The sequence below is a fragment of the Hydra vulgaris genome, chromosome 06 (genome assembly GCF_038396675.1).
Source record: "Hydra vulgaris chromosome 06, alternate assembly HydraT2T_AEP".
NCBI lineage: Eukaryota > Metazoa > Cnidaria > Hydrozoa > Anthoathecata > Hydridae > Hydra > Hydra vulgaris.
Window position 1 is genome coordinate 41739893 of NC_088925.1, and position 11485 is coordinate 41751377.

General features: G+C 29.1%; 1 protein-coding gene across 1 annotated transcript; it reads right to left on the reverse strand.

Moving 5' to 3' along the window:
- Positions 1-396: 396 nt before the first annotated feature.
- Positions 397-6041, reverse strand: LOC136081865 (uncharacterized). The gene is made up of 3 exons (XM_065800166.1): positions 2163-6041; positions 1778-2004; positions 397-1545 (listed from the first exon to the last, which is right to left on the reverse strand). The coding sequence occupies exons 1-2, from the start codon at positions 3449-3451 to the stop codon at positions 1806-1808; spliced, it is 1488 nt and encodes a 495-aa protein (XP_065656238.1). The 5' UTR covers positions 3452-6041; the 3' UTR covers positions 397-1545; positions 1778-1805.
- Between the last annotated feature and the right edge of the window lie 5444 nt (positions 6042-11485).

The following is an 11485-nucleotide window of genomic DNA, read 5'->3' on the forward strand; positions in this document are numbered from 1 at the left end:
TGAGGACATATTTTTTAATGTTGTTAAAAGGGATTGATTTTAATTTATTTTGAAATTGATTTCAGTCTATTAATGCAGAGTATTTAAAGAAATGTTTACCGTAGGATATTGTATTATGGGTCAAATCATTATATTTCAACCAATGGCTTGTGGGGTACCATCTCTGATTTTCCTGATTTTTACATATCATTATCTAAATGATGTAAATAGGTTAAATGTGCAATTTCAGAGTTCCAAGTGCAACGGTTTAGAAATTATAGCCTTACAAACACTCTCAGGTAGCCCCCCTCGGTTCCTCGAATGGTAAAAATAGACAACTTTAAGGCCTTATAACTTTTTTCTAACTTTCAGCAAGTGGCTTATTTTTTCTAGAACTATTTTCTAGATATTTCTGTCCTAAAATTTGTAATTTTCATTAGCTTGTATCATGTTAGAAAAAAACTACAGCCTCCTAAACTTTGGAAAAATTCTGAAAAATGCTAAATAAAGGCAAAATGAAGTTAACCGTAGTATTTTTCTATTCATCAACAAGTCCTTACATGTTAGTTTTCTAATTAGCTACAATGGTCTACAACAAATTGGCAAAATATAAGCAGCTTGTTACATTTTAGAAATCAGTTTTATCTAAAAATATATAGTCCACTTTACTAAAAAGTCCCATTTTCAGCCATTTGGGGATGGCTCGTAAATTTTTCTAACACTTTGTATTGATCTGATATTAACAGCAAATAAGGCCATTAGATCTAACTATATAAAAATGTAAACATCACAAACTTGTCATGTTCACAACAAAAATGGCAGCATTTTTTATTAACCCTATTTTTCAATTATCAGGGCTGAATAGTGTTATTGGAGACCAGTGCCCTTCCAACCTGCTTTCTGGCCCATGCGAGGGATGTAACCCACTATCTGTAATTTGTTTTACAAAATTTTATATAATTGCTATAAAAACCATTTCTAGCCCAGCATTGTTGTTTATGTGAAAAGCATAGTTATCTTTTTTACAAAATTCTTGTATTCTCCCTTAATAATGGCAATACATAATAATGTAGTTGAAAACAATTATATATGATAATTCATTTCATCCTTTTTTTAATAAGATAAGAGTAAAATCCTCTAGTGTTTTTGAGCTCAGGGTCATGTAACATGGCAATAATGTCACTAACTGGATACCAATGGATATCTGTGGTTGTTGGATACTTGAAATAATTGCCTGCTTTTTGTAAACAGCTAATACAAACTGTGTCACCTTTAAGATCAGATATCTTTCCAGGAAAGAATTCACCAAAATAATTCACTAATACCCAATCATTAAAATTGATATCAGTATTCATCGATTTTTGTGTATTAATGCAAGTATCTTCCAGCATGTGAAAAGAGTCAAATGTACTGCTCATTGATGTTACATAAGCTTTTAAACAGCATGATTGAGGTGAAAAATAATGGTATGAGCGAGTACCTTTGATGGCAGGAACATTCTCAAATCGTTTAGCAAGCACTTCATGTGTAATAGCAGCTGTTTCGGTTTCAGAAATGTAGATAAATCTGAAAAAGAGTTAACATAAATCATAATTCTATTTCCAAATATGTATTTAGTAAGGTCTTGTTTTAAGGAATCCTTTTCTATACTATTTGATTTTTATAACTAAACATTCATACGTTATTTTTATTATTTTTGTTTAAATGCCTATTATGATATAGGATACTAGACATCAATTATTTGAAAAAATATCATAACCTAAATGTACATACACTTTGACAATAGCATAATATATACCTGATGTTTTTAATTTTTTCTTTAGCAACTAAGCAACTAAGAACATGTCCCTCGGTGTCAAAATTTGATTGCCAATTGGCCTTTGAAGGGATAGGTTATGAATAACTCTTTTCACTGTACCACCTATTCCATCACATGCACTTTTTCCATGTGCAGTCCCAAAAAAATGCCAGTCTGCTTTTAGTCCATAGTCTTTTTCATGAAAACACAGGTTTTTCAAATTAAACCTAAAATACAATAAGAAAAAAACCTATTCAGTTAAAGATTATCAATTTTGTATCCAATTTCAAAAACATCATTTCAAGGGCTGAAAATAGTTTGTCTAGAATAGGTAATTGTTATCAATGTTATCAATAAAAATAGGTTAAATTTATGAAAATTTAACCTATTTTTATACTGGCTGCTTGCACCATCAGTGAAATAATTGATCTTCTGAACTTGTGGATATTCCTCTTTCAGAATTGGTATGATTTTGGAAACATAACTGAAAACTGCCTCAGTATTGTGAATTAGATTGTCAGATATAACACAATAACATTTGCTTTCTGGTGATTGGTTTCCATTTAAATATTGCACATATATGACAAATGGATGGAGAGTTGCTTGATTTTTGGAAAAATAGGATGACTGAGCTTCATCTTGTATAATAAATGAAAAATTTTCAGCAAAATCCATTTGCATAATACATTCATTTGGCTTCATGTTTTCTTTGAGCTGGTTTGAAAAGAATGTCTGTGATTTGCTGACATAATGATGTTTTGTGAGGTTATATAACTTGTCTGTTAACTCTTCTAGAAACTCATCAGGACTTTTAACTATAGTTTCCAAGGAGCATCTATCAGTCTTCAACCATTGCTTATCAGTTATTTCATTTGCTGAATCCCCTAACAGTTCATTTAACTTTTTTTCAATTCTCTTTTTTCCAGGACACTTCTCACACTCATGAAACATACATGGTTTATTTTCTATTGTACATACAGCTAAGGCCATCAGATCTTTTGACTTTATTTCATTTTTTAATGATTTAACAATAAGATTTGGATTTTGATGGTCAATACAAACACAGACTGTGTGCGTGCCAGATTTTCCTGCAACAATACAATGTTGTGGCCTTAAAAGAGCAAATGATGTCAGTCCCACCTTTACTACACCATTAGATTTTGATTCTTCTAACCATTTCTGGTAAAGTTCTGAAAGATTGCATAGTATGAGTCGTTTCTGAATGTGCTGTCTACCATCAACTGTCTTTATGCTAATGTAATCCTTTGCTCCTGGCAATAACCTGCTGTTACTATCATCCTCATAAAAGTTGACAATTTGATTTACAACTTCAGTAGTCAATTTTTTAGGATTTCTTATGTCTGTTGATCTCTCACCAAGGATTCCTTTAACATCCCGCAAAGCTCTAGCTTGCTTCACCATATATTGTGTTGTTTTAAATTCATTTATTGTTTCCTGAATAGTCCAATGGACTGGAGCTAAAGTGAGCAATTTTATTTTTTGTGAAATATTGATCTCATTACGAAACTTTTGTTTAAGCTGTTCTACAAATAAATCTAAAGAGGAACTTTTGAGCATACTAATTTGAAGCTCATCTCGTTCAGATGCATTCAATGATTCATTTAGCAACTTAACTTTCTTTTTTATTTTATTGTCTATTTGTAGCATACTCATGCTGGATGATCTTTTAATAGGAGACACACCAAATTCAACAAGACAAGGATTTATAGTATCAATTTGTGTGACAGAGTTATCAGGTGATATGTAATCTGGATCATGTCTCTTGTCAACTTCTTCAACATTCTTGATTTTTCTTACACAACCAAAACATATTTTTTTCCCAGGAATTAAATTAGAGTCCAGTTGATTATGCTCCAGAGTGACAGTTGTCAGGTTTCCTTTAACAATCTTTGAATGAATTGAGAACGGGTCACAACATGATTTATGGTATGTTGAATAGTAATTAATAAATTGTAACCTATGGTGAGTGCAAATTGTATGCAAATGAATATTTCTTATTCCAGTTCTTAAGGTCAGCAGGTATTTATCTTCATTTACTATTTCTGAAATTTCAGACTGACTGCAGTATGTATTTTTATGACAATCTAACTTTAGTTCAATACCAATAGAAAAAGTATTTATGTTTATCTAATAAATTTAATTAAGATGAAATATTATTGAACCTTCTTATGTATAATTTTCGATGAAGTTATATAGGAGAAGTAAGTTCAATAATGATTTGATCCAACAATTAAAAACACATACAAACAATGTAATGAAAAAAATGGAAACAAACTGCAATAGCAAAGTTTATTGAACAGAAAAATATCAAGGTAAGTTATTTTGAGTTATATATGCTTATATATTTACATTTGCAAAAGGGTATATTATATAGAATCATTGCATTTTTAGATAAATAGTTAAAATTAACTAATAAAATTGAAACTCATACTTTGTTAAAAAACTTATTTAAACAAAACATTAAATCAATATTGTAATGGCTTGATTAGTCTTGTTATACTTCATATTGCCAGTAATGTATGAACCCACTGTCCTACTATTGCCTTGAATTATTAGCAATTCAATCAACTATAAAAAAATCATCATAATAAAGATTAAATCGCAATTTTATGATTAACTAAATTTTTTTTTGAGTGTCACCTTTTAAAAATAATGCAGGCTCTATATAGTTATTACACCTTTAGTTGTGCTCCTATCCGGTATAAAGTCCAGATCAGGGAGAAAGTAACCAACCATATCTCTTTTTTTTTAAGAAATGACTTATGATAGGCTACATCCCTCACATGGGCCAGAAAGCAGGTTGGAAGGGCACTGGTCTCCAATAACACTATTCAGCCCTGATAATTGAAAAATAGGGTTAATAAAAAATGCTGCCATTTTTGTTGTGAACATGACAAGTTTGTGATGTTTACATTTTTATATAGTTAGATCTAATGGCCTTATTTGCTGTTAATATCAGATCAATACAAAGTGTTAGAAAAATTTACGAGCCATCCCCAAATGGCTGAAAATGGGACTTTTTAGTAAAGTGGACTATATATTTTTAGATAAAACTGATTTCTAAAATGTAACAAGCTGTTTATATTTTGCCAATTTGTTGTAGACCATTGTAGCTAATTAGAAAACTAACATGTAAGGACTTGTTGATGAATAGAAAAATACTACGGTTAACTTCATTTTGCCTTTATTTAGCATTTTTCAGAATTTTTCCAAAGTTTAGGAGGCTGTAGTTTTTTTCTAACATGATACAAGCTAATGAAAATTACAAATTTTAGGACAGAAATATCTAGAAAATAGTTCTAGAAAAAATGAGCCACTTGCTGAAAGTTAGAAAAAAGTTATAAGGCCTTAAAGTTGTCTATTTTTACCATTCGAGGAACCGAGGGGGGCTACCTGAGAGTGTTTGTAAGGCTATAATTTCTAAACCGTTGCACTTGGAACTCTGAAATTGCACATTTAACCTATTTACATCATTTAGATAATGATATGTAAAAATCAGGAAAATCAGAGATGGTACCCCACAAAGTTTTCTTGAAATTGGTTGAAATATAATGATCTGAGCCTTATATGTTTGCACACTAGATCCCCACTATATTTGCATTTTATGTTTGCACACTAGATCCCCATTATATCTTTGCACACTAGATCCCCTAGTTCGATCCCCACCACGCCCCTGGTAGTACCGCGCTCAACTTGTTTCTCCGCGCAGCGGCCTTGTTTGTCAAGGTTTGTGTTTCGGAGTTATAGGGTTGAGAGAGGGTTATAACCACCCTTAAGAAGCCTCCTCATCTGTAGTGGCTTTATCGGCCTTGAGGAGGTAAATAACAAAAAAAAAAAAAAAAAGATGCACCACTACAAAAATTTCTTGTAAGTTGACAGCTAATTACACTGTGTAGAGTAAACCATTTATTAAATATAGGAGGTAGCTTTTTGTTTAGACAACTGTGATAAATAAACAATTTACAATTTTGATTATATCATGCACTTTTAAAATTTGTAATGCGTTAAAAGATACGAATGTGAATTTTTTGGTAGAAATTCTATAAACCTGACTTCTTGTTTCTGAAAATTAATAAGCGAATTACAATTATGTTTTGACTCCATGATAAAAGGCTATATGGCTATTCCTATCAGTCAATATTGATATGATAGAAGGCAATATGTTCAACCTATCAGTCAATATTGAATGATAGGTTGGGGTGGAGCAAGAAGTCTTTATTTTATTTATTTATAATTTTATTAAGAAAACATTATACTCTTTATTTACATTATATATATATATATATATATATATATATATATATATATATATATATATATATATATATATATATATATATATATATATATATATATATATATATATATGTATATATATATATATAGTGATGGGCATAGATAACTAATTTTTTAGTTATCTTTTATTTATACTAGTTTTTTTTTTTTATATGCTATAGTTAAACTAAATTTTTTTATTTAAGTCAAACTTTTAGTTTAACTAACTTTTTTCCTAGTTTAGTTGAAAAAGTTTAACTAAATTTTTATTAACTAAATTTTTTATATATCGCCAAATAAATCGTTCTATTTCTATGCACCACTCACCTGACCAAGGACTCCAAGGATTCTGTTATTACTATTTTTATGTATTTATTTATTTAGTGCATGAACTGGACTTTTCAACATCATTTCCGCTTGGTCTGCTAATATAATAAATTCAAACTGTTAATCTAATAATCTGTTATTGTTATTGATAGCATGAACAGCTTACTTGTGAACATGTGCTACAAAGATGTTAAACTAAAAAGTGATAAACCTGATGAAAAAAATTTGAATTTTATGCGCAAAAAAGTTGAATTTTAGTTAACTATTTCTAATTAGTTCAAGTTAACTACTTTTTATAAAAAGTTTGTAACTAAAAGTTTAACTACTTTTTATTAGTTTTAGTTAGTAGTTTAGATAAACTATAATAAAAAAGTTTGAGCCCATCACTGATATATATATATATATATATATATATATATATATATATATATATATATATATATATATATATATATATATATATATATATATATATATATATATATATATATATATATAAATATAAATATATATATATATATATTTATATATATATATATATATATATATATATATTATATATATATATATATATATATATATATATATATATATATATATATATATATATATATATATATATATATATATATATATATATATATATATATATATATATATATATATATATATATATATATATATATATATATATATATATGTATATATAACTTTTTAAATTACTGTAAAAAAAACAATTCATCATTTCAAAATAAACAACTTACCGACTACATTATCTTTAAAGAATTTCTTTGAAAATATGTATGCTTTATTAAACATTGGGGCGCTACTGCAGTCTCCCCCCCCCCCCCTTTTTTTTTATTTTATTTTATTGTTGAATGTGATAGAAAATGTTATGCTGATTAAGAATCGTATAAAAACATAGGTCTGAAAATCAAGATAAAGTGCTCTAATTCGCTGTTAAAGTTTAAAAAATTACACTAAAAAACGCTATAATTTGTCATTTTTTCATACTCGGTTATAAATTAAATTCTTTTTAACGATGAATTTAAAAAAGTCTGGTTTCTATCAAAAATGTAAAACAAAACTTTAAAAAAATGCTGAGCACATCATTTTCTGATTTATCTATGGCCTAAACCCTAACCCTGTCTCAAATCATGTACTTTTAATCGCGCCAATCCCTATTTGTCAGTCGATGTATGTGCATTTAGTTGCGCCAATCCCTATTTTTCAGTCAATGCATGTACATTTAATTGCCTTAGTCCCTATTTGTCAGTCGATTTATGTACATTTAAAAAGCAAAATCTTAAAGTTTAAGATTTTGCTTTTTAAATGTACATAAATCGACTGACATGTACATAAATCGACTGACTGATATTTTAATTAATTTTTTAAAAATTAGTTTAAGTTAAACTAATTTTTAAAAAATTAATTAAAATATATAAAATATATTTATAAAAACATTTAATTTAAATATAATTTAATTTTGACGACAATACACACGACAAAAACCGGGCTGCGTAATTAAGAAAAGATTTTCTAAGCGATTGATTTCATAATGTAAACTTAGATGTAAAACGTTTTAAAAAAAATGGCAAATATTAGCGTTTTTTAGTGTAATTTTTTAAACTTCAACAGCGAATTAAAGCACTTTTTGTTAATTTTCAGACCTATGTTTTTATACGATTCTTAATCAGCATAAAATTTTCTATCATAATCAGCAATAAAAAAAAAGGGTGTTGGGGAGTGGGGAGAAACTGCAGTAGCGCCGAGATATTTACATGTAGATATCATAGATATTTACATGTAGATATCATCATAGTTATAAGAAAGATATAGTTTGGAAGCGAACAATAGCGCATTGTTTTAACTCTTTCATACTGTTTTTTCTCGTTTCCGGACTTCCGAACCTGCACAAAAAGATTGTTGTTGTTAGCGGTTGCCTGTTATTTTTTAAAGTTGTCTTTCTATTTTTATTGAAATTGATTTTTTTTGATATGCCTGGTGAAAATTGTGCAATATTTGGTTGTTCAACTTCAAGAAGACACAAAGGTATCAGCATTTTCAAAGTTCCTACTCCAACTAATGATGCAAATAAGAAATGGAGTAATGAGCTTATTAACGTAATTACTAGAGACAGACTCATCGATGATTCTTTGAAAAAACGAATTGATTCCTTCAACATTTATATTTGCGAGCTTCACTTTACTGAAGATCAATTTTGGGTTTACTCATCTCGAAAAATTTTAAAGGATGGAGCATTGCCAACTCTAAATCTCCCTAAGAAAAGTAATCAATCACAGCGAAGTTCAATATCCATTACAAAACGTGAGGAGTTTTTAGTGACGCAAGAGTTAATTTCTCGAACTACAACGTCATGTTACAAATCTTTTGATGATTTTACAAAACGTATTTTAAAGCTCTCTCTTGATGATTGTTGGAAAATTTCTTTGGATGATAGATTTATAGTAATTACTTGTAATTCTCCAGAACATATTTTACCAAAGTATGAAATTTATGTCGACGAGTTGCTAGACTATTGTGTAAGAATTTTTGGTTGGATGTTACCAATAGATCATCTATTGTACCTTCAATATAAAGGATCTTTTTTAAATGTTTCTTTATCAAAATTTATAAGTCATATTGAAACTCTTGTTCTTTGTCCTGGTGTGGAAGTAAAAAGTTTAGACTTAATCAACCAAAACTTTAAATTTGAAAAGCATGTTATAACTAAAAAATTTAACTACTTGCTTTTTAAGCAACTTCCTCTTAAACCTAGATTAAATCAAGATGAGTTTTATCGTTCACTTAATTGTAATATTTTAATAAAATCCCAGAGTTGTTGTTATTCATGCCATTGTTTGCAACTTAAAACTAATTATGAAGTAAATAATAAAAATAAAACTTTAAACCAACCTGCAAAGCTGAATGCTCCTCTTAAATTTACCTCCACCGAACGAATTAAATTAAGTTTGCAACAACATCGTTTAAAATGCAAACAGTTGGAAAATCAGATTGAACATATGAAAACAGTTTTGAATATGGAAAGTGAAAAAGTTAATTTAGAACTTGATCAAGACCTTAAAACATTGTACTCTGGTTTTAATCAAAAAAATATTCCAGACTTCATGAAACTATTTTGGAATGAGCAGCAAAAGTATATTAAAGCTTCTAGCCCCTGTAGTGTAAAATATCATCCAATGATAATAAAATTTTGTCTCAATTTAGCAGCTAAATCTTCGTCAGCATATTCTGATTTGCGTTTTGATAGTAAGACTGGTTCAGGATTTTTAGTTCTTCCAAGTTTACGCACCTTGAGAGACTACAAAAATTATATACATCCTTCAAGAGGTTTTAATCCTCAAGTCATTAATGATCTTGCAAATAAAACTTCTAACTTCTCTAGTTCTGAACGATTTGTTACAATTCTGTTTGATGAAATGAAAGTTCAAGAAGATTTGGTTTGGGATAAATACTCTGGTGAGTTAATTGGATTTGTAGATTTAGGAGATATTCAAACTAACTATGCAACACTTAAAAATGTGAGAGAGCTAGCCTCTTATGTTTTAGTTTTTCATGTTAAAAGTAAAGTAAACCCACTTTCCTATAGTCTAGCAACATTTGCCACAACTGGAGTAACATCGACACAACTTATGCCAATATTTTGGAAAGCAGTGCGTTATCTGGAGAGTATAAATTTGAAGGTCATAGCTGCAACTGCAGATGGTGCATCTCCAAATAGGAAGTTTTTCAAAATGCATAAGAAATTAGATGGTGGCTCAGGGAAAAAAATTATATATCGCACTAAAAACTTATTTAGTAATGATAATAGATTCATCTTTTTCTTTGCAGATGTACCTCATCTAATCAAAACTTCTCGAAACTGTCTAAGTAATTCTGGTTCTGGATGTAAATCACGCTACATGTGGAATAGTGGATTTTTTCTTCTTTGGAATCATATTTCAACATTTTATAATTCTGATTTAGAAAGAGGTTTAAAACTTGTTCCTAAACTAACAAGTGATCATGTAAACTTAACACCATATTCTGTGATGAGGGTACGTCTTGCATCCCAAGTATTGAGCGAAACGGTAGGAAATGTTTTAAAGCAGTTTGGACCACCAGAAGCTGCTGGAACTGCAGAATTTTGTTTAATGATGGATATGTTTTTTGATTGTTTGAATGTAAAGAACAGTGTTGAGCATATAACAAAAAGAAAGCCATTTTTAAAACCTTATGAATCAGTAGATGATTCAAGATTTGCTTGGTTAGATAACTTCCTCTTATACTTCAAATTGTGGAAAGAATCTATAGATCAACGAGAAGGAAGTTTTGATGAGAGCTCAAAATCAAAAATGTTTATTTCTTCTCAAACTTATGAAGGTTTGCAAATTATAGTGCATTCATTTAAAGAAGTTGTTAAATTTTTACTTGAAAATGGTGTTCGATTTGTATTTTCTGAAAGATTCTGCCAAGATGACCTTGAAAACTATTTTGGAAGACAACGTGCAATTGGTCGCAGAAAAGATAATCCATCTATCAAAGATTTTGGCTACAATGACAATACAATCAAGTCACAATTTTCAGTTCGTCCAATTACTGGTAACATTCAATCTACTAACAATAATATCATGGATATTGAAAATAATCCTTTACCGAAAAGAAAAAAAAATAGTTCAAAGTTAATTCAAATTACAAACCAACATTAAGTTCTGCTTTTTCACATTTATTAATTGAAATAAAAAGGTTATTTTCATAACCACAAAGTTTTAAAAGCATTATTTGTCATTATATTTATAATGGTAAGAGTATCTATAAATGAATTAGTATAAAGGCATTGTGTTTTTCTTCAAAAAAATATTTCTAAACAAAATACGATTGGCATATTTTATTAAAATAAATTGGCGGGCTTCCATCAAGTTCAAGTAAGTTAAACTACTGATTTTGGACCCCCTCCTGAGGGTTATTTAAAAGGAAAATTATTTTTTTGAATATTTTAGGGGGCGCGGTTTGACTGTTGTAGGGGACATGGGGTCAGCTTGCCCCCCACGTCTTAGACTAATTCTGCCATAGGTATAGTAAACA